General features: G+C 32.4%; 2 protein-coding genes across 3 annotated transcripts; both read right to left on the bottom strand.

Moving 5' to 3' along the window:
• Nucleotides 1-7,724: 7,724 nt before the first annotated feature.
• On the bottom strand, nucleotides 7,725-12,177 carry LOC120079843 (glycine--tRNA ligase, mitochondrial 1). 2 transcript variants are annotated; one of them, XM_090314786.1, is made up of 10 exons: nucleotides 12,017-12,170; nucleotides 11,330-11,753; nucleotides 10,803-11,185; nucleotides 10,459-10,576; nucleotides 10,041-10,235; nucleotides 9,737-9,961; nucleotides 9,090-9,149; nucleotides 8,889-8,969; nucleotides 8,399-8,804; nucleotides 7,725-8,095 (listed from the first exon to the last, which is right to left on the bottom strand). In XM_090314786.1, exons 2-10 carry the CDS (start codon nucleotides 11,705-11,707, stop codon nucleotides 7,863-7,865), a joined length of 2,079 nt encoding a protein of 692 aa, XP_090170912.1. In that variant the 5' UTR covers nucleotides 11,708-11,753; nucleotides 12,017-12,170; the 3' UTR covers nucleotides 7,725-7,862. The 2 variants fall into 2 exon arrangements, with proteins under 2 accessions (XP_090170912.1, XP_038890201.1); XM_039034273.2 differs by having other exon boundaries at nucleotides 11,330-12,177.
• Nucleotides 12,178-17,389: 5,212 nt separating this feature from the next.
• Nucleotides 17,390-23,660, bottom strand: ETR1 (Signal transduction histidine kinase, hybrid-type, ethylene sensor). The gene is made up of 7 exons (XM_039033875.2): nucleotides 23,236-23,660; nucleotides 21,639-22,583; nucleotides 20,479-20,847; nucleotides 20,126-20,392; nucleotides 19,889-20,013; nucleotides 19,562-19,759; nucleotides 17,390-18,025 (listed from the first exon to the last, which is right to left on the bottom strand). The coding sequence occupies exons 2-7, from the start codon at nucleotides 22,542-22,544 to the stop codon at nucleotides 17,668-17,670; spliced, it is 2,223 nt and encodes a 740-aa protein (XP_038889803.1). The 5' UTR covers nucleotides 22,545-22,583; nucleotides 23,236-23,660; the 3' UTR covers nucleotides 17,390-17,667.
• Nucleotides 23,661-24,484: the final 824 nt, after the last annotated feature.

The raw sequence follows: 24,484 nt of genomic DNA, 5'->3' as shown, positions 1-24,484 counted from the left end.
AAAGTTTGGTGTAAATTGTTTCCTATATTTTCTTAAAAAACGTTAATTTAAACATTTAGTCTCTAAATTTTGAAATTTATATTTATTGAGTCTTTAAACTTTTAAAAATGTATAATATATCTTTAAATTTTTAATTGTGTTTAATACATCACTAGATTTTAAAAATATCTAATAGGTATTTAAACTCTCAATATTGTGTCTAATAGGTTCCTTAAGTTTAAGAATGTCTAATAGGTGTTTCAACCTTTAGTGGTCTCTTGTTTTCAGTTGAGTGATTTTTGGTTTCCAACTCAAAACCATAAATTTGCCTAATGTACTCATTATCATGGGTTGCAATTAGAGGTGTTCAGAAAATCCAATTAACCGAACCCAAGTTGTACGTTTTGAGTTAGGTTGGGTTCAAATAAAAGAAAATTTTATGGGTTGGGTTAGTTCACGAGTTCGCCTGAAATAACCTAAACAAATCCGAACTTATTATTACTTCTAGGGGTGTTTGGGGCGTTGAGTTGATAGAATGTTTAAAATTCATATGTCTGGGGAATTCGGATGTCTGTGGAGTTCATATGTCTGTGTTTGGGAGTGCAGAGTTATTTTGTCTTAACTGATATGTCTGTGTTTGGACGGGTAAAGTTGTTTTGTTGGAGTTCATATGTCTGTGTTTGGGTGTGTAGAGTTCATATATCAGAGTATCCGGTGCAGTCTTTTTACTATAAAATAATCTACTTGAATAAACACTAATTTTTTTTTTTTTAAAAAAAAAAAAGACATTTCTATTCAATAATCATACCCATCATAGTTTGAATTAAATATGTATTGCAATTTTTTTTTCTTTTTAATCTTGAAATATGGTATAGAGTTCAATTTTGAATCATTCATTCCAAACCTACTTTTTAGACAAAGCTAATAGATTTTACAATTTTCATTTAATTGAATTATTAACTTCGACCTAATTATTTGGATGCATTTCTGAATAAAATGGAGATAAAAATAAAATCAAACCACCTCAAAAGATATGTATAATATGATGACCATATACATGGACATTGTGATAGAGTAAACATGCAAAATATGGAAGCTAACAGAATCATTAAGCACTCTAATTATAATTAATTTGAGTAACAAGCATGCTAAGAACATTGTTTTACAAATAATAGGGTTTCGACTTGAATACCTTTGTAGATTGCCACTTAATCCTTGCAAGCTCCATGAAATTGGCCTTTAATCTCTTTAGTAGACCACCAAGAGTGTCTTCTCTACTATTCTCAGTCTTGAATTGAGTGGTAGAACTCTGAATTGAAAAGGAATTGGGAGAGGTTTGGACTTTGAAGAGGGTTTGAGAGAAAATTTTCAGCAGGATTTTCTTTCTCAAAATTCAATTGCATGCTCTTAATTTTGATCAAATCAGAAATATATATTCATATTAATCATGCATAGACTGATTAATTGGCCACTTGACACTTCAAAAAGTATTAAAAAAGTGGTCTAGGTGATAAAATTAGAAAAAATCCACTTAAGGATTAAAAACTAATTTTTCAAATTTAATTTCATTTAATTTAACTTTTAAATTAAAAAAATTAAATTAAATATAATTTTAATTCCAAATTTTCTGAAAAATAAATTTCTTTTGAAAAATGAAATTGATTTAATTAATTAAACACATTTAACTAATTAAATAATAATAATTTAATATCAAATATTAAATTGAAAAAACACTTAATTCAAACATGAATCTCTATTTATGTAATCAATATTTAAATCATTATTTAAATATATTGAACTCTCCAAATCCGTTTAATTTCAATAAATTTAAACATTAATTATATCGAATATAATTATCCAAACCCTAAAATTTGAATTTGAACATTTCAAATTTTCTCAATATTTTAATTCCAAGGTTTAATCTTTTACGAGCTAGTAGAGGAACCTTATGAACCTACAGATCATGAGCTCCAACGATTTGAGATTAATTGGCTAAACTCTTTAAACCGAATTAATCAATTTTCATTAACTACCGAGACATACCACTATAGCTCAATAGTTGCACTCTCCTCACTATAGATATATTTCTGTCCACTTGATTTAACCATAATCAGTTAGTCAATCCTTCACAGGTTGTTCGTATTTATAGCTAGGTCAAAAATATTGTTTTACCCCTATAAATACATCGGTTCTTAAGTCCCCACTGATCCTCTATTGAACAATTGGTTTATAGTCCAACTAATAAACTATATCCCTCTCTATCATGAGAAAGCAGGGGCCTCTTTGTTTAAGACCAAAAATAAGTACTTAACAACCTATTTGCTAACCCTAAAATGGGTAAGAGTGAATTTCATCTTGCAAGACTATGTCCCCAACTATCTATCCGGTTTTATCCTCAAAATAGGAGGCTTATTGAGCGATGATGTTGAATCACTCTCACCTATGCAGATTAAAGGATAATTCCAAATAAATAGGAGTTCATAGTTAGCTTAGAATAAAGATCAAATTACCTTAGGTCATCAATTTAAAATAGTCAGTTTTAACCATAAACGATTTTTATAAAGAAAAGTGACTATTTCGTGGTCCCGTCTTATGCAAACATCTTTTGCATAGGATGTCCCCACTTGCATGTCTCCATATGAACGATTTCGGGATCACATCGTTTGTATCAATATACAAAGTGGGCCACATCCACAGTGTCCTGAAGATGAGATACCCAATCTCATCCATGTACTTATAGACCTTTTTGGCTATATATTAAAACTTGATTCTCTTTTATGTCTCTACATAAAGTTAAAGTATTCATACTATAGCCGTGAGTTTATTTATTGGATTTTATAACAGAATGCATTTCAATAACACTTTTATTGAATGAAGTCTCAATAATACTTTTATTACAAAAATAGAATATGTTTAGTAAATACAAACTACAAGTTTTATGACATTCCCAACACATTATACATCATTCTTACAAAACTATGCTTTTTATCTATGGGCCACATTCCATGGCCTATTTGTATGGAGCATAAAAAATATATATATGATATTGGCCAACAAATAGCTAGGTCCAATTACAAAAAAAAAGTAAAAGCAACTTGCAAACCTATAGAACATAAGTTAGAGTCAGTTAGTCTTGTCCAACATGCGCATGCAATACCTTCTTCTTAACAGCGAGGGAATAGGTAGAAAACCGTTTATAGAAAACTGTTTATTCTCTGAATATTATTAACAAAAAGATTTATAAAGGCCAACTGATCATCCTCATCCAGACCCTCAACTTGGTTGATCTGTCCAATGACTTTTTATCGCCTCCCAAACTCTAAGTCATATTTCTCTTTTTTCCACTGGACAAGTTTCTCCATTTGAGTTTCTTGGACGTCCATCGCTATTTGTACAATTTCAAGCATTTCATATTTGAAAGGAGTTCTCTTGCATTTTCTTCCTCTTGTATCATTGCTCGTTTCGACAAACCTACTAGTAGGTGTCACTGAGAAAAGGGCCATTAAAGCAAGTAGATCAGGTAGGAAATAAACGCATTTAATAAAAGTGAAAGGACCATTAAATAAAGAAAATAAATAACAATAGAAGATGTTTAAAACAGGCAACAACCAAATTTATGCCTAAGACAATCGATATGGAAAATTGGACATGACATTGGAAGTAAAATGAGACACAATTAATGAACTCAAGAAATGAATTTCACCTGCAAACAATCAATACAATTAAAAAATAGAACATGACTAGAATTAGAAAGAAAGAGACCCAATTAATCAAACCTATGAATTTCACTCAACAACAAGTAATAAAGGTGAAATTTGGAAGATGATAATAGAATTAGAATGAAACAAAACGAATTAATCAAAGGAATAAAGTTCACTCAGTCGAAGATCTCGAAATGATCTTCCAGTTCCGGGGAGAATTCGCAAAACTCCGTTTCCATCGAGAATTGAATGGAGTTTTCCCGTATTTCGACCGGAGAATCTAAGAGAGACATTACTGTCGAGATCCTGACCGAAAAATTCGACATTCCATGCCCTCGAAAAGGCCCCGTGGTTCCTCGAGTGCCAGCCGCGGAGAGGAATGCCATCAACTAGGGCGCTATTGGCCACTAACCACTCGCTCGCCGGCCGCTCAGGCTCCTAGTTGTTTGATGTAATATAAGCTTTGATTCATTTTTGGTTTTGTATTCATTTGATATTTCAATGAAACTTCCATGTGGGTGTAACATCCTTCAGCTAGGGCGACGGCGGGGCAAGGAATACAAAACGAGGGGTGGATCCAAGGAGGGGGGAAGACATATGAAAAATGGAACATGGAATTCGATTTAGGATGAAACAGAACCAATTAATCAAACAAATAGAGCTCATCGAGCAAACAAAAATCGGAAAATGGAACAAGATATGAGTAAGTAGAATGAACCAAAATCAATTAATCAAATGTTGGCATTGAAATGCAACATAGAATGGAAGTAAAACAAGACAGGGAACCTTTTTGTCAAATTTTTTTTTTAAAAAAAATGAATAATCAAACATGGAATGAAATGGAAAGTCAGAATAGAAAATTAACTATCCAATTTTTCAGAAATAACCATGTATCAATCGTACTCATCATCGACCAATTAGGGTTCAGAAAACAAATATGATTTAGACAGTATTCTCTCCCACCGAGCTCCAATGACTTAAACCAGCCCCTACCGTGTATTCGACAATCTACAACCAGAACAACATCAGAAAACAAAAACGACAAGTGGATCAAGTTATGGATGAACGTTGGACCATCGAAGCGGTAAGGGGTTTGGTTGGGGTTTTACTGAAGTGGTGAGGAAGAAAGGGGGATTGAAAAGTTTGGAAAGGGTCAAATCTGAAAATCAATAGACTTTAAAAAAAAAATAATCGACATAAATTGATAGATCTGAAAGTATACGAATAGAAAAGTAACATGCATTGATGAACGGAGATGAAAATTAGACGGAGAAAGCTTCAAATAGGACAAATCCGAGGGGAAGAGTGAAGGTCATGTGAGAGGTGAGGGAAGAGTACACGTGTGGTGACAAATGAAAGATGAGTGAAGAGTCGGTTGAGAGAGATGATGGAAGACTACACGAGAGATAGAATGTTTGCCAAACACTCTTTTCAAGTCATCATGATTGGATAAATTAAATGGGAGCAATCATATTGGGCTCCCAAGCAATGAGATGGCATCAAGCGATGTGATGGCATCAAATATCATATCAACTCGTCTCATGTTGGATCCCAAACAATCCCTAAAATATATATTTATTTTTACTTATGATAAAATTATATTTACATATTTTATTTTTATTTTATTTTATTTCATTTTTTAAAATTTATTCTCCGACAACTCCATCAACATTTTTTTAGTACTTTAGAAAGAAAATTTTTATAACATAAATCGAAACTGAGTTGTTAATATTAATTCAATATATGGAAATAATTATAAAAGAAATTGTATATTAACATTTTACTTTTTTTTAAAACGAAAAATTTAAATAAATAACTCGAATAACCTGAACTAACTAAATGAAAATTTGAATAAATAAATAACAATTTTTTGAAGGGTTTGTATATAGACTGTGATGTTTTACTATTATTTGTAAATATTTTCAGCAATTTTATCATTTAAAATATTTTTTTCGACAGATAAGTTTGTTTCATTATCATAGTCTTTTTTAGTATAAATTTAGGTAGCGTTTTTTAAAATTTTATTTTTCATATTATATTATATCCTTCAAGCATCCTTTTTATTAAAAATATTTTTCGCCTGTATTATTTAATGCAAACATAGATTTCTATGGACCACGTTGAATTTATTTTGTAGTACTAAAAAACTTCAATGAGAGCTTCAACATTAAAAAAATAATAATTCATTAGGGAGTAGCTTCCATTTAGTATAGTCCTAGACAACATCCCCTTGGGTTGCATTCTTTCAAAAAGTATGTTACACATAACCTTTCTATTTCATGTTTCTTACTTTATAAGAATTTGAACCATAAATAGTAACTATTTATGTTTCTAGATTTTTAGAAAATAAAAAACAAAAACAAAAACTTGTTCGTATCTTGCATCTTTTTTTCCCCTTACTTCATAGTTTAAAAATAATTTAATCAAATAATATAAAAAAATATATAACATATATTAAAATGTATAACGAACAATTTGCAATAATACAATTATTTCTGTTCTTCAAATGTTATCCAAATTTTGATCTGTAATTTTAATTGTTACTTGAGTCATTCACCTTGAGTAATGTCGACTTAAAACCAACATTATTTATTTTTATAAATTTTATGGTTGCAAAATATTAAAAATGAGACTAAATGCATGTCTAATTCAATAAATTCCATTTCTTTGATGTAGAAAAAGTAAGTTTTAAATTAAAAATTAAAAATTAAAAAAAAAACTTTTTAGAATGATTGTTTTAAATGATATAACTGTTGGAAATATTTTCATGTATAAAAAAATGTCAGTCTATTAATGATAAACCGTAATAGACATCTATCATTGAAATTGATAGATGTTTATTACGATAATAAAATTTTGTTATATTTATAAATAAGTTGGTTCATTTTCCTTTATTTGAAAACAATTCATTTTTTTTATAAGAATTTAAAAACTATATATAAATAAAAAATAAAAAAACAATATATATATATAACATTGCTTAGGGTTGTAGCCAAGGTCTCTTTGAATGCATTGAAACATGCAGTCCCCACAACCATATTATTAAATATTCATCAAAATGTCAATTTCAATTGATATTTCCAAGTTTAAGTGAATTCGACATCAACATGAAGATAGAAAAATCCACAAAACACAAAATAAAAATACCACAAATACAAATATAATATAAATAATAGACATATTAACTTATTTAAAAATTATAAAATGTTTATTTACTAACTTAAATTTATTTTTTGAATTTGTTGTTTTTATAATTTTTTTTAGAAATATCCATCGAAATCAATATTTTCATTGAAATTTCCAAAAATTAAGATCTTAATTATTTTCTTTGATATCAATATTTTAAACCTTGCTCACAATCAAAGCAAAAATCACCATTTCTTCCAAAAATACCACATAAATATAAAGAAAAATACAAAAACGAAATTAGTTTCTCAAATATGGCCCCTTTTTAAGAAAAAAATACTTTAAATTTAGAAACAAGAAACAACAACAGCGATCATCAAACAAGTCTATTCCTTAGAAAAATAAGAAACAAAAAACGAAATCGTTATCAAACGAATCCTAAACTTCCATCCGTCATCACAAGGACATCTCTCTCATAACCAGTCTTTACTGCCGTTGTTCTCAAACTCTCAAGCAACTCCAAAATATCCAAGTAACCGTCGAGAAAGCAACCACAAATATGGACTGATGAGGCCTCACTCCACTCCTCAACATCAAAGAAAACACACGCCAATCTTCTTCATATTCACCAATCTCAACAACATACCCAGATATCATAACCATCCACAATACAGAACTCCGCTCCTTCATCCGATCAAAAAGTTCAGAAGCCTCAACAACCATTAAAGAATGACATGACCCAGTAACAATCTGATTCCACCACACAACATTTCTCACATTGGAAGCTTTACATCATCAATTATAGTAACTTGCAAAAACATCTAGCTAAAGCTTTACTCATGGATGGCCTGGCAGGTAGCAGCTAGATTTTAAATTAATCATAGTGTAGAATTACTTCTTTTTTAAGATAAAAGAATCTTCAAGTATAATCAGTAGTAATTACTTTTATAGATAAAGAGAAGGATCCTGAAATCAACTGCAAAATGTATCCAATGTTGTCTACTTTCAAATGTATGGCAAAAATAATTCAGACAGGAGAACCTGCTGAAGGTTGATTCAATCTTCTGCAGATGCAGAGACGTGATGAGGGAATGTAGACCATACATCTTCCCATGTTCTCAGACCATCTGTAACATCTTTCACGACCGAGGCTGCCTCTTCCACGCTCACACGAATTTGGTCTTTGCTATCCCTCTCTCTAATTGTCACCGAAGATGCTGAATCAACAGTGATTGCAAAAGGAACACCGAGCTCATCTGTTCTTGCATATCGTTTTCCTATTGATGTACCTATTGACATTTTTTAACAAAGAACATACAATGAGCATCACTTAAAAAGGCAAGTGTGGTGAATTTTTTAATCAAAAGTGAGATGAAGATCGTGATTTTAAACCAAAAAGGGAAGTTACGAACGAGCAAAAAAAAAGCTTTAACCCCCCCCCCCCAAAAAAAAAAAAAAAAATTGGACCAAATTTCCATTAGCATGAAGTTCTCAAGTTTCTCTCCATGTTACAATTCAATTGTCAACTTCTTAAAACTTGAATCAATTTTACATCAGAACAACACAAAGTAAAGTTGAAAGTTCGTTCTTACCTGTGATGTCAATTTTATGGGAAATACCGGCAACGGTTAATGACTTTGAAATAACTTTAGCAACCTGCTCGTACTGTTGATTCTGAACAAGTGGGAAAACTGTGCACTTGATAGGTGCCACAAGGGGAGGAAATCTAAATACATTTAACTGCTCGTCCCCTGCTTTGCTTGGCCTCATGTAGTAAGAGTGTTCAAAGAGGCAATAGATAATCCGACCAATACCAAAAGAGGGCTCAATCACCGATGGTGTGAAAACCCTCTGATGTTCCTTCTTTTTCTCCTTGGAAATTGCAACCATACTCTTCTTGATCAAGACATTTTTCCCCAGTGTGCAGACATAGAACTCCACCTCTCCATTGGATTCTAGAGTTGCCTTCATCTCTAAGGCTTCTTTCTCCTTCATTGCCTAAACACATTGCAATACAAAGTCAGGTTTTCAAAAATTCACAGACGCTATAAATAACCCAGCAGATAAAGTTCCATAATGTACCTCCAGAGCTTCAACAACGTTCTTTTGACTTCCCTTGAAGGCAAGGCCAAGTTCTTTCTTAACAGGAGTAATGACCAATTTCTGTAGTTTAATTTCATGAGTACAGCATTGAAACAGACTTTTTCTTTTCCTTTCTTTTTTTTGCCATCAAGATACTTGCAAATCTCAAATAACTTCAGATGTAACAAGAAAGAGCAATACCTCGACTTCTCTCGGTTCTGCAAATTTCTCATGAGCTACAAGAGGAACACCACTTTTTTCCTATTAAAAGGAGAAGTAAAGGAAAAAACATGAGAGCCTGTTCTACATGCAACTTGAAACTATACAAAGACAATGTTAATGGTACAACTGTTAATTGGCATTTGGAGCACTAAGCTGGTTATTATAGTCAATGGGTTATAATAGTTTGTAGGTTACAATAGTCTATGTTTGGAGTGCAAAGTATTTTAGTCTGGACTATAATAGTCTGTGTTTGGGAGAAATAGTGAACACTGTAACAAAGAGTAGTGAGGATGAGTAGAAAATGATAAAACACCGTATCAAATACGAAACATTGTAACAAAGAGGATTTGGAATAGTATTACTGTAATTAATTATAGGTTATAATAGTTGGAAACCTCAACTATTATAATTGGAGCCCCGAACATAATAGCCCACTCCACTCACTTGAAGTTGGATACAAAATTTCCCCTTAAAAACACTTCTATCTTATAAATCCTACCAAATTATAAGGCAGTAAAAGTGAGCTCGATGAAACAAAATTACTTCTGGAATTTCTGCCATAAAATTAAAGGCATTGCCTTGAATTAGAATTATTTGTAAAGATAAGGTTTGGGCTGAATTCATACCGTATGAGCATGTAAATCATATGCAGATCTATCAGCAATACCAACACATTCAATCCAACCATAAGAACACTCAATCTCAGCATCCCAACAGTCAGCTGCATAATGAGCCATTTCATTTGCAAGGTGCTGCCGGAAACGCAAACGGTTTTTGTCTATGCCAAGACGAGTTAGAAAAAGATATACTCTCCCAATGAAGTAGCCAAGAGTTTCATTATTTACAGTTCCCTGCATCATAGTATAACATATCAACCTAGTAAACAAGGAGGAAATAAGGGAACGTAGTAGAGATAATCAATACACAAACCTTAGAAACTGCTTCACCCAATGGAATTTTCCTAGCAGATTTACCAGACATTTGCTCCTCTCTTGGAAACATCAAGAACTCCAAATTAGCAACATCGGCGAACTTTGGATGAGCTTTGTCTTCAGGATCAACAAAGTGCTCAATTTCTGCTAGTGTGAATTCACGAACTCTAAGCAGCCCTTGTCGAGGAGATATCTGAAATGAAACAGATGGACTGGGAATTTAACTTACACATCAAAGGGTACAAAATAGATAAACCTTGGACAAGGGCTAGCAAGAAGAACCATTTGAGAGCAACAGTCGCAAGAATCACTAAATTGGAGACATGGTAATGTAAAACATAGTAAAATACAGGTAATTCTTGTAATATTACTGTCTCATCTATACCATCTTGCAATTCAAGGAAATAGAATATAACCTCATTTCTAAAAGCCTGCCCAATCTGTGCTGCAGCAAAGGGTAGTTTGTTTCCATTGTAATAATACAAATCTTTGAAATTGACAAATATGCCTTGTGCTGTTTCAGGGCGCATGTACCTGCAGCATTTACATATTTACGCATCTAAGTTAATCACATAATGGATCGCATTGACCGAGAGTCACATAAGTCACAGGAAAAAGTCAACCATTTTCTCTTCTGTATAAAAATAAGATAAACCAAATAGTAAAGAGTTGTAACTTAAAAAGAAAATGGTTGCAATGTACTGATTTGGAAATGAAGTCGATAAAAATGAGGGAGAGTAAATTTGGATCAAATACTCACCCAGGCAGCAAGCCTGAGGGGCCAATTGATGTCTGAAACATTAAGTTGAATGGATAAGGATCAGATAGTGGATTCTTAGTATCTGGAGCCGTAATACCATATTCCTTAATTTTCGCACCCAGCTGATCAGCAGAAAGATCATCCAAGACAGCGAGAATATGCTTCAATTCCGCAGCCTTCTCAGAGGATATGCTAAGATCTTTCTGAAGTTTTTCATTACAAAAATCCTTAAGCAAGTGATCTGCCCGGTAGCAGGTCCCCGTTTTCTCATCCTTGACCATAAGGTCTGTGAACTTATCCACATGACCAGACGCTTTCAGGACTACTTCTGGTGTAACGCAAGGGCAGTCAACTTCCAACATATTTTCCTCAAGAACAAAATGCTACAAAAATGATCCAACAAAATAGACAAAATTAAGCCAGTTTCTTGACCATAACTGAATTGAACAGATTTTCATGTATATAGTAAAAGATAATGAATCCACTTCAGAATGAAAAAGAGGTTAAAGCCATTTCAATTAGCAAACCTGACGCCAAAAGGCAAGAACATTGGACTTGACTGCGCAACCGGGAGGACCATAATCGTACAATCCAGCAACCCCACGGTAAATCTTGAAGGACGGAATATAAAACAAACGTCTCTCAAGAGTATTACTCACAGTTTGCCGGAACGACTCCCTGTTCAAGGCACCATCGGCGCCGCCACCCCCACTAACAACCGCCTGCAATTGCTTCTCAATCGAAGCCTTCTCAATCTTCAAGCCATTCAAAGCGTCAATAGCAGCATCAATCTCGGCCTTGGCAGCACCAGCAGCCTTAAGGGCTCGAACAGCATTGCCTTGAGTTTCAACAGCCGAAAGCTTTTGAGAAAGGGCATTTCTGAGTGATGCCTCGGAAGAATCCATTGAAAACAGACGTGGGAAATTGTGGGATTGAAAGGAAATGGTGATTCTGAGATGAGAAATGAAATGGTGAGCAAGAGGAGTCGATGAGGATAGAAGAGACGATAGAAGGCGCATGCGAGATACGAAATGGGAATAGGGTTTATGATGGTGGGGCCATTTTGCTTTGAATATGGTACCACCAAAACAAAAATATCTTGCAAATGGAAATGGAATCCAAATGGAAATGGAATCCACACAAGTTCTTCTTTATCTTGTAACTAGGATTTATCGATCACAGAATAAAATTGAAGGGGTAGAAGAAGACGATACCAAATATTGCAGCTGAGGAAGAGGAGAAAATTCAACCGGCGATCGAACCAGCAAAACCCTAACGAATTCTTTTATCAAAAGATAAATAGTTAGTCAAAGAAGTTTGTGTTTTGTTGGGGGTGGGTCTTCAGTTAGAAAGTCTACTGTGTAGAGTATTTGTTGCAGTTTTTTTTTTTAAACATAAATTTAATTTAATTTTTTAATAACTATTTTGTTGGTTAACTTTTTGGACTCTTTTACTTAATTAAAGTTTGTGTAATGGTAATGGAATTATATCGATAGAGACCAATTAATGAGTTACAATCACAAATGTAATTGAATTACTTTTCATCCCGTGACAAATTCATATTTCTCATACTGTAATAGTACACTAGTGATAAGGATAACATAATTTTGAAATGCAAACTCATTGATTGCGCTCTGCTTATTAGTTAATTTGCATTTTTTTTTATTAAAGTGTGCCCTCGTGTCCATACAAGTAGAAAAAACAGGGTAAAAAACAATAGACCTAATTCATAGGGCTCACTTTTCAAATTACCATTCATTTATTACTTTTTCCCTTGGTGTAAACATGACCTTTGTTCAACTCTCAATTGAGATGTCAACTTAAAATTTTCACATATATTTTACAATAAAAAAAATACTTGTGTGTTACTTGTGTGTTTGTGCAGCTTAGATAATTGCTCAAAATAAATTTGTCATGTGGCAATTTTTTTCAAAAAATCTGAATTGTTTTTAATTTTTCTGTGTAAAAGAAAGGGATGCATGAAATTAGATACAGCTTATGGTGTCCTAATCATTGCTCTTTTACAATTTTCTACTAGTAACTATTGTTCACAAAGTAGACAAAATACTCTTATTTCATTCCAACGACAAAATTACAATTCGGGAGTGTAATATGAAAAAAAAAATGTTTGCCAAATGTTTTTAGAGTATTTGTATATTGTAACTATTTATAAACATGACATGGAAAATTTCAATAACATTATGTCCAAATATTTGTCCTTTGATGTTCTTTTAACATAAAAAAGACTTGAATTAGGATAAGTTGGAAATGCCTAAAAAATGTTTTTTTTTTTTTTTTCAAAAAGTCGTTTGCTAAACTTTTTATTTATATAAACAAATGTTTGAAATAAAAACATCCACTAGTTTTATTATATTTTCTTAAAAGTGCTTTTAAACACAAGTTTGTGTTTGCTATATGTTAAAAATATTTATATGGATGTCAAAATACTATTTAACAATATTAACTAATAATTTAAATTTTATATTTAAAAATATTTACACCCAACCAAAAAAAAAAAATTCTTTGTTTTTGAGTTGATCATTAGATCTAGTCGTTGGAGAAGATTGAAGGAGTTGACTGCTATAGTGGTAATCACAAAGAATTGGGCATAGAAAGTGGTCATCGGAGTTGATTCTTAGAGGTAGTCGGCATATGTGGTCGTCGCTAAAGTTGTCGTTGAAGATGGTTGTTGAAACATTTTGCAGACGATGATTGTCAGTAAAGTGAGGCAACAGTAGTCACCAATGATATTTGTTGCTAGAGTTAGTTGTCAGTGGTGTTGACTGGTGGAATCTTTAAAAACATTAGAGGAATGAGAGAAAACGAGGAGAATACAAAGTTCTTCGATAAATGTGCAGACTTCAATAGTGAAACGCTATTAAAGTTGGTAGAGCACAGATATTTAATACTTATTTTTTAAGTTGGTAGGTCAAATTCGATTATTTTCATCAACTCAACTCAAGTTGATGAACCAAATATCTAAAAAAAAAAAAACAAACAAACAAACAAACAGTAGTTGCAAATATAACAATCAAATCCAAAATATTAACAGATACAATACAATACAAAAGAATTTGTAGATATAGAAAAATTTAAAACTAGCTCTCAGAGTCTATCAATGATAGACCATATCGTTAGTGATGATAGACGTCTATCCGCGATAAAGGCTCTCACTAATAGATTTTGCTATATTTATAAATTTTAAAAAATATTGTTATACACTTAATCATTATCCCTAAATATAGTACACTCATTACAATTTTCCTAAAGAAAAAGCACTTAAATATAGTTTGGAAATTGAATTTTGTTTAGAAAACACTTCTTTCATTTTAGCTGGTAATGATTTCATTTTTGTAGTTAGGTATTTTTTTTTTTCTTCCTTTCTTTTTGCAAAGGAGTCTCACAATTTATGTTGATTTTTATTACGTATGATCTTAGGGCATTTGATCTTGAATCAATTGTGTTTATTATTGAAGAAAAGAAACAAGATGAGAAAAAAATAGTGTTGTTGATATTAAAATAAGTAGTAAACCTCCAATACTCAATAATCATAGAAATAGAAATCTAATGCAACATGACCAATACTTTTTTTTTTTTTTTTATTCTTTTGACAATATGATGAAGGAATCAAATTTCTAGTCTCGAGTATGTCCTATACTTATATTGACATAAACATGTGTTATTCATTTACAAAAAAATATGACTCGAAAGAATCAAGTTTCAGTATATAGGCCACTAATTAGCGTCCAAGAATCATAATTTTATGACTAAAGGCTTTGTTTGAGTTGATATAGCTTTTAAAATAATTTTCGTTAGCTTTGTTTTAAGAATAATCAGCTTTAAAATTAAGTAAATTAGTGTTTGGTAAATTTCAATTTTGAAAATGAAAAAGTATTTTACAATGTTTGGTAAATAAATACTAACTTGTTGCTTGATTGTAATGACAAAGTAGACATTATTATTTTAAACACTTTTACAATATTTTAATAAATATTTATTTTGTACAATAAAATAGAAAAATGATTTTAAATGACAAAATTGTTGAAAATATTAACAAATATAGTAAAATATCACAGTCTTCTTCGATAGACCACGATAGACTACTATATATGTCTATCATGACAAAGATTGTCATCTATCACGATCTACCGTGGTAATTTTGTTGTATCATATAAATTATTTTGGTTCATTTTGTTATATTTGAAAACAATCCAATAAAATATTAAGAGAAGCCATTATTATACTATATAATATCCAACCAAATATTTTTCAATTAAAATAAAAAAATAAAAGTTCATTAGATAAATCTTCTTGTCATCAAATTTGTAACAACATAATCTCTTAATTATGAATGTGAAAATTTTTGAAGTATTTCTCTATTTTTTATTGACATAATAATTATGAACATTCCAATTTCTCTCCACATGTGGATCACTTTTATCATTTTCTTATATAGTTGTGCAATATTTATATAGACCTCTTACATTTATATATATATATTTTTTTTATTTTGTCTACACTCTAAAAATCTCATTTATTGATACAAAATTAATTTAACATTAGAAAATACTAAAAAAATAATAATAAAAGAGCACTAATTTATAAAGTAACAAAGTTGAAGATTACAAGCATACAACCAAAGTTTGTTAGTGGAGGTATATTTTTAGGAGGATAAAATAGAGTTTTAAAGTTGGTTAATGGATGCTACATAATTTTAGGAAATCTATTCTAGAAAGCTACTAAATACCTAATTTTGTTAAGTGGTTCTATGAAAATTAATATATAATCAATTTTATCAAACACTTTAAAATGGTTAGAATTGCTTCAAAATCACTTTTATGCATTCTAAAATCAATTTTAAACGGATTCTAAATGACTAAAAATACTTGATTTTTACTAATTGTTTAAAAAAATATCTATATTCTTTCAAAAGTTACAATATTGCCATGTTTCAAACTATTATAGGAGAATAAACTCATTAGAATGTTGAATGAAAATTAAGATAGACATAGAAGCGATCTGAAACTGGTTTGATAGTCCCAACTTTTGTTTCTAGTCACCGATATATTGTTATAACTCTTAATTTATGTAGAAAATTCTAATAAATTTTTATTCCAATAGTTGTTTTGAAACATTTGAGGGCAATACTTCAATTTTTTTTTTTTTAAAAAAAACGAGTATTTTAAAAATAATTGACAAAATTCAGAAATTATTTTTAAATATATACAATTTTGCCTATTTTATTTTCCATATTGAAAGAAGTAAACTTCATCTCGTAGAAAACCAATTATGTCATGCAGAAAATGTGGCCTTAATTAGGATCTAATTCGAACCACGTGCAATCATTTTATGATTTAGAAAAAGATTGTCATGAACAAACTCAATAAAAACTAAATATTTTATAGTTGAGCTAAATTAGATTTTGTGTTTAGATAGAGCTCAAACAAAAGAATAGGTTCAATCCATGGTGGCTACCTATCAAAGATTTAATATGGAAAATTATCAAAAATAGCACGTTTAAGTTTTTATCTTACAAAACTAGCATCTTTTTTTAAAATTCGTAAAAATAGTTTTTCTCAATCCATTTTGGACGAGATCGACTATGAGATTTCAATTAGAAAATAACATTTTCCAACTTCTTGATTATTTGGGGCTTTCTCAGTACTCAGATTATACATCAAGATCATGTACATCTCAATATTAATCTTGAGTAAAATAACACTCGGCCGGATTCTATATATTTGAGTTTTCTCAATGACATCTCGGACATAATTAACACCAAAATTTATATATTTGAACTTTCTTGGTGAAATGTCAAGCAGGCCGAAATTCTATATATGTCCTAAATCTTGCCCAATTTTTCACAAAATTTGATCTTCTCCAAAATTTAAAAATATTGAATCAATTTGAAAATTTTAATTTGATAATTGGAATACCCATTTGAAATTTTAGAAATTTATATAATTATGAAAACATAAATTAATCTAAAGATTTGAAAAATTATGCAACAATTTAATACAATATCTTGAGAAGATTACCTGCATAAGCAAAATAATGATTTTTTAATTAATTCTTGATGGTCGATCCCACCTGAGATTGATAAAAAATATATATATATATTTTTACGAATTTTCAAAAAGCATGATAGTTTTGGAAGGTGAAAACTTAAATGTGCTACTTCTTACCATTGTTCATTTAACATCTTACAGATTTTCTTATCTTAGAAGATCAAACAATTTAACCAATAAAATTAATCAAAATACACATCAGCTACGGATATCACGCATATTAAAAAAAAATAAACAAAAATTCCAAATAACTAAACTGATTTAAATTATATTATTACATGCACAGAAAAATCCTTTCATCTCATGTCTAGAAAAACCCACCCAAAATGCCATCTAGTTCTCATTTTTCAATGATGAACATTGATCTCTTGTGAAAAAGAGAGAATTTCATACTTTTTTCTTAATTTGAAACTTGAAACTGGAAACTGGAAATTGTAAAATATTCTCTGTTGTTTCCATGTTAACGTATATAAAAAGCAAAATGAAAGAATGAGAGAAAGAGAGAGAGAGAGAGAGAGATGAAGTCAAGAAAATATAGAACATTCTCTATTAAAAAGAAAAAAAATAGCAAAGTAACAGGATGACATCTAACTTGTTTCAAGGAACTCTTCAAAATGTTTTTACACACATCTCTTCTCCTATTCCTTTTGGGTATATCTAGTACAAGTGGCGAATCAGGTTTGTTAGAAACCTGGAATTGGGCTATGTCCCCTAATTACTCTCTCAGGATCATCACCACAATGCCTTGTATGTACACACAACTGCCTGTTAGATATCTTTCTCTATCCTCTGCTCCTTCAAGACGTTTCGAATAGAACCCGACGCTCTATAAGTTCCGATAACACACTCCTCATTTTATCAATCGAAACTGGTTTTAGTATTAGCCCATCCATGCCAGCTCTGAGGCAGCTCTCCTTTGTTACTTTGTCTGAGTTCCCAGTGAGTACTACCATGAATGGTCTTTCATGGCATTTCGTAAATTTTTCACGAATGCGTATAGCTAGTTCATAACCATCAACACCAGGAGTGCAGATATCCATGAAAACTACCTTGTGTTCCTGGGAGACGACTCTTAAGAACTCCTCAATTGAGCCTGCTGTTGTTACCTCACAACCAAGATGTACAAGAAGTCCTTTCGTTACCGACCGACTAACTCTGTGAAAGGAAATGCAGAATGATCATTAGAACTTGGAAGGCAATTCCAACAAATTTAGCATGTCTTCAAATTCGAAAAGTGTAAATCTCAGAAACATAAATTAAACAAGTCGGTGAACGGCTTGGATCAATATTTGTGTCAAACAATGACGTACCAGAAACCTAGATTATTAATAGAATACAAACAAGAAGAATGTTTCCAAAAAAGTCATAAGCTCAATCTAGGTTGAATTCCAGTAGCCATCCACGACTCAACTTATCCAAGCTTTTTAGGATCATATACCACTATGTTGGCTGCAAAAATGGAATTTGAGATTAATTTGTAGCTAGATGGAAGCAAATTGATCTTTGGAGATGGTACCAAGGACGAAACTTTCATTCTATCTTCATGAACATCAGCTAGGATGATTTTATAGAAACTATTGTGAAAGCTTATTTGCCCCAACTCATTCTATCTTATTCGCCTTCTCTAGGATTAGACAAAAGAATGTTTCTTTGACATAAATTCATGCACTGATTATCAATTGGGAGCGCCTGGAGTATGTGGTCTAGTACACCCGAACCAGAAAAAGACACTCAGAGGATGGGGGGGAAGGAATTGAAAGGTGAGGGGAGAAAGTTGAAGGAAAAGGCAACTTGTCAAGAACAAAAGAACAAAGAAAATATTGTTACCAACCTAAATACTCTCTCTTTTCTTCCCTACAAAAACTACTAAATTTAGACAACAGTGTCTAGCTTTACGGTCAAGGTATCGATTCTTTCCTCTGAGGTTGGAGGTTCAAATTTCCATTTGGATAATTATTGTACTTTAAAAAAAAAGTCAAAATCAAAATCTAGACACTCTCTGTTGACCATTTGGTGAAGGGTCAGGTGCATTTATCAACAGAAGGCATAGCCTTGTTGTGGTATTACTTTTGCCTTATGCATACTTCCACAGGAAATTTATTATATTTCTTCGTGTTTAGATTTTTGTTTTTGTCTTCTCTAAAAAGACTTCTCATTATCTTACCAGCTTACTTCAACATTCTCCTGCGTTTTTACCACAGCAAAAACGATTGCAAGATAATAAAAAAAATGCCACCGAATCCTACAAACTACAGAATTTGGTGACTCTGAAATTCATGAGGACTTGCTACCCTAAGTAGTTGACTCAAGACGCTTTGGACCTAAAGCCACATGATTGTGCTCAAAGTTCCTTTACAAGAATGTCAAATCTTCAGGATAGGGACACAATTGTGACTGAAGAGTTTAAATGTTTCTACAGATAAGAGAATTTGATCTTGTGTCACTGCCGTGTATAACAATAAAAAAACAGTTTATTCCAATCAAATTAGAGCAGCTTTTCACCACAAAGGCATCTCACAAAGAATGTGCAATTTTCCACATTTTGATTAATTTCCTTCTCGAATAATCTACTTCTTCTCATTCAAAAGGAAGAAATCATTATGAACAATCATGTTAGAAATTACATTTACACATGAATAAAGAAGTAACAACTTCAAATTTTGAAAGAAAAATAGGTAAAATGTTACTAACCCATTATCGTCCATAACGAGGACTTTGAGTCCAGGAAAACTTGTATGAGTGTTGTTTTCATGAATTTTTGATGTAAAGGGAAGCTTTGATTCATTTGATTGATCAGCAATTCCAAGTTTTACAATGAAAGTGGCTGTACATCCCTTTCCAAGACCTTCACTTTCAAGCCATATATGTCCTTCCATAAGATTCACAAACCTGATCACATAGCACATAAGGAAAGCTATATGAGGACCATATCTTCATTGGTGTGTGGGAAACAAGGCTTGTAATCAATAAGGGATAATTTGAGACCAATAAGAGAAAAACCAGCTATAAACATTGTACCTTTTACAAATTGCAAGTCCAAGTCCACTGCCACCAGAGTTTCTTGGTCCTACTGTAGTTTGTGCAAATTTCGTGAACAACTTTGGAATATCTTGAGGGCTAATTCCGGATCCAGTATCTTTTACCTATATATGAAGAAAAAGTTTGTAACATCTTTTCCACATATTGATATTAATATTAGAAGACTTATCTTCACAAATGAAAAATCGTTCAATTCTAAATGTGAAGTAAACAAACCTGTACACGTAAATAAAAGTGACTATCACTTGGCACAGGGTGAAAATCTGGAATTCGAATTTCTCTGAAGGTTTCGGATTTTGCAACAATGGCTGAGATTGATATACTACCTTCTTTTGAAAATTTCACAGCATTACCCACAACATTAAGAATAGCTTGCATGAGACGTTTCTCATCACCAATGGCCAATATTGGCAAATCAGAACCCAAATGTAAGGTCAATGACAACTTTTTGACTAGTGCCACAGGCTTGATCAAGTTAAGCACCTGCAACAATCAGGGTTGATTTTACATTATCAGATAGGTAGTAGTTGTTTGAAACGAAGTTAATTATATAAAATTGATTGTCAGACCTCTTTGAAAACGGCGTGGAGATTAAAAGTCCCAATGTCCAGTTGTAGACTACCGTCTTCAAGCCTTGAAAGATCCAGAACATCATTTATCAAAGTAGCTAAAAGGTTACTGCTTTTTAATATTGTTTCAACCATCAGGCGTTGCTCTGGTGTAAGTTCAGTCTCTTGTAATAATGAAGAGAGGGCAATAATCGCATGCATCGGAGTTCTCATCTCATGGTTCATGACAGCCAAGAAATCATTCCGGGCACGTATTGCCGTTTCTGCTTCTCTCCTGGCTAGATCAAGGGCAACATTCTGCTCCATTAAGAGATCTCTTGCCCTCATTGACTCTTCTAAGATTGCAGCATGAGAAAGAGCAACTGCTACCTGATTTGAAATGTACATACATTGATTAATGATCAGAAAAGATTTATCAGGCCACCAAAAATCAAATATGTTCTTCAAATAAACAAACTTCACTCTCACAATTACCATGTTTTTACTTAATTTAATAATGTACCAAGTAATATAGATATGATTTTCTAATCTACATAACTAAGTAACTACTCTAGAATACCAAGACAGAAGATGATATGTAATTTTAGTTTAATTCTTTTCTTGAGGTTACATGGGTTACTAACTGGTCTTGCTCGTACTACCTCAAGAACTGGATAAAACAAAAGTACATTTTTGTTGTTTGCTATAAGAAGAAAATGTAATTTTTGTTTTAATCATTTCTTGGGGTGGTCCACCAGTTGAACATGCAAGGATCCACTATCCAAATTCAGTATGTCTCAAACGATGCAACTTTTGGTTTTATGCATTTATTGAAATGGTATACTACAGGAGCAAAACCCTGGCCCAGGCAACAACTAGAAGAGATCACCATGCAATAAATTCATAAGGCCTGTCCACCTGTCTAACATGCCAAGATTCAGCTCCACGCTGCAGCAAAGTTAAAGCAACTGCTTTAACTGTTCTGAATTATAGTTTAAAATCAACCGTGGAATAATAGTATAGTGTTGATATTTATAAGATAAAAAAGTTCAGATTATCTACAACTTGGATGAGAAGCGGTAATAGATGGAAATTCTAGACAAACATGTTGCATTTAACTTCTTATCAGATTACACAGAGGAGTTTTATTAAAGAAATGCCGCCAACAAGTGAATGAATACCTGATCAGCAACAACTTCAACCAGCTCCAACTCATGAACGCGCCATTGTCTAGCACTATCTGATGGAAGCATCAAAACCATAAGCGCATATCGCTTAGTTGAAAGCTCTGGCCAATCATTTATTTGAAAATTAGAAAGATGCAATAGAGGGACACGAACAGCAACAACCTCTCCAGGCACGTATCTCCCAGCAAGAGGTCGTAGCCTCGCCACTGGGCAATTTGGGGATATTTTTACTGCACGGTTACTACTAAAAACTTGACTGATCACCGGGAGATTGATGGGGACAGTATATCCCACTGGATTCTGCTGATGAAGAGTATAGGATAGTTGAAGTTCTAATCCAGTACGAGTTGGCATCCAAAGTGCACACTCTTCCAAAGCCAAAGTTCTTCCCAGCTCAACAAGAGTGGTTTTTAGTATCGTATGTCTATCAAGAGTACTCCTAATTTCATGAGTAAGCATCCTTACGTGTCGACCAGTTTCTTCTTGGGTACGAATGAGTCCCATTTCCCTATCCAATTCAGCAGCCTTGTTTTTCAAAAACAACTCTCTAGTTTTAACACTCAATAAATCTGGTATAATATGTACAAGCATAAGGGCAGTTGCACATGATACCACAGCAGTTAAAACCTTTGCAGTGGTCATTACTACTGCTACCGTTCTTGAATGCATGGTGAAGGTCCATAAGTTAATAAGATGTGTTGCCCCACAAAGAACAATGAAAGCACCAAACTGAACAAGAACCCATCTGTAAGGAAACACTGCAGATTTCTTTACGAAGTAAATGAGCTCCAACGGGATTGAGAAGTATGCGAGCGCAATGAAGAAATCAGAGATATACTGATACTTCATCAACAGCTCATCAGCAGGCCATTGTGGCTCAATGCAATAACAAGTCTCCATGGCGACCACACCTCGCTGGCCTATGATTTACCTGTTTATCTGGTTCATGAAAACAAAAACAGATTTATACCAATGAATACACCAAGTCAGAGATACATGTTCATATAGCAACTCCAACTTGGGCAACGCCTTCGTGTCTGTGCTTGTTAGAAGAAAACATTCCCAATGAAATATCAGCCAACACCAACCCACCCCTAAAGAACATAAGAAGCAGATAATACATCGAACAGGGACACTCTGCTTCTTCTCTACGCTAATGTTTATCTTCAAAACCAACCAACAAGACCCATTTTATGTTTGCATAAATCTTTGTAGACAAAATTCTGGGTTCTTGTTCATAGTTGATATCACAATTTCATAACCATGACAGACACCAGATCCACCATGAGAACAAAACATATTAGTAATAAAAACTCATTCCACGTCAAGAAAATCTCGACCTAGAATAACTCAACAACATACTCAACCATTCGACCGACTTCAAAATCTAAAGCACCAAAACCCAGATGAAATAACAACCACCCCAGCTCAAGATCAGTTAAAAAACACACAATCCCGTTCTAAAAAACACATTTCGCAGCACCCATTTCATCAAACAAACGATTCAAACTCAAAACACTCCAAAAATCAACCCCCACCCCCCAAAAACAACACCAAAACTCAAAAAGAGAATTATCAATCAACCAATTACCTGGGTTCTTTTGCTCATTTGAGACAAACAACAAAAAGAGAAGAGAAAACCACCAAACGGCAACTTCAATCGTTCTTCACGTTTAACCCCACAAAGGGTGTTTGTTCCACCATTTTTCTCCCAAATTTCGGAGACCCAGAAAGGTGTTTAGAGTCTAAATGCAATGTTTCTGGGTATTTTCAATTCAATTTCACCTTTCTCTCTCTAACTTTATTTTTTTTTTTTCCTGGGTGTGGTGGGGTTTTGAGAGTTCTGAGACAAGCAAACGGAAAGTGAAGAAATTGAGAAGGAAAACATTTAAGTCAACGTCGGTTCCATCTCTCTTACACTCCACTTCCTTTTATCCACGTCCTTTAACGCTAACCCCATTTCCCCCTCTCTCTCCCTCCACATTTTTTTTATTCATATTCTTTTTGGAAATAAATGTTTATTTTATTTTAATTTAATTTATAATATTCAGATTCATGCACCATCTCAATAGAGTTAATTAATTATAATTAAATGTTAAAAAGTTGCTTGAAAGAACGGATAGTGATGGGTTATGACCCCATTTTGTGTACTTTTTTCTTCAGTGGGGTCCCAATTGTTTAATTGATAAATTATGGAATTTAGTGAGAAATAACAAAAATTCCCCTTTTTAAGTAGGGTTGTAGGGTGGAGGATACAATGAAAATTACACCAAATTTACCTCTTTTGGATATAAGGGTTATAAAAAAATAAGAGAGGTTGAGTTAGTTTACGTGTTGGTTGAGGATTCAAACTTTTGATTTTTTTTTCAGTCAATAATGATATATATTTTGTTCAATTAAATCATGCTCGTGTTAGTTAAGAATACGCGTTGTTACATTTTTAATGTGTTTTTAACTTATACATGAGAAAGTTAGAAAGTTAAAAAAGGTTTTTATTTACAAATTAGAGAAAAATGTATTTATTGTGGTTATTTGGAGAAATGTTAAATAAAATTCATTAATTATATATTGATTATCAATATAAAAAATGTAGTATGAATATCTAGTGTTTCCTTTTCTCAAATCACACAATACAACACACCTATTAATATGATGAAATGTACAAGCATACAACGAAAGCAATCAGAATCAATAAACACTCTAATTACACTTAATTCGAGTTTCAAAGCATGCAAAAAATGTTTAGGGTTTCAAGAATACAATATCTTTGAAGAATTCCACAAAATCCAAGCTGCTCTCTGCGAATTTGAGCTTCAGATCAACAGTAGACCACCAAAAGT

This window comes from Benincasa hispida, chromosome 6 (genome assembly GCF_027475165.1).
Source record: "Benincasa hispida cultivar pf3 chromosome 6, pf3_genome.v1.1, whole genome shotgun sequence".
NCBI lineage: Eukaryota > Viridiplantae > Streptophyta > Magnoliopsida > Cucurbitales > Cucurbitaceae > Benincasa > Benincasa hispida.
The sequence above is the reverse complement of the archived record's forward strand: the minus strand, read 5'-3'. Positions and strand labels throughout refer to the sequence as shown.

Bases quoted from the DNA above. Each gene is read 5' to 3' on its own strand.
- ETR1 (XM_039033875.2), bottom strand. From the start codon at position 22,544: ATGGAGACTTGTTATTGCATTGAGCCACAATGGCCTGCTGATGAGCTG. The intron at 20,393-20,478 runs GTCTGACAATCA...TGATTGTTGCAG, and splicing joins TCCACGCCGTTTTCAAAGAG to GTGCTTAACTTGATCAAGCC. The intron at 19,760-19,888 runs GTACAATGTTTA...CTATGTGATCAG, and splicing joins GGACTTGCAATTTGTAAAAG to GTTTGTGAATCTTATGGAAG.
- LOC120079843 (XM_039034273.2), bottom strand. From the start codon at position 11,821: ATGCGCCTTCTATCGTCTCTTCTATCCTCATCGACTCCTCTTGCTCAC. The intron at 8,805-8,888 runs GTACATTATGGA...CAATGTGTTTAG, and splicing joins ACGTTGTTGAAGCTCTGGAG to GCAATGAAGGAGAAAGAAGC. The intron at 8,096-8,398 runs GTAAGAACGAAC...AAATGTCAATAG, and splicing joins CCATAAAATTGACATCACAG to GTACATCAATAGGAAAACGA.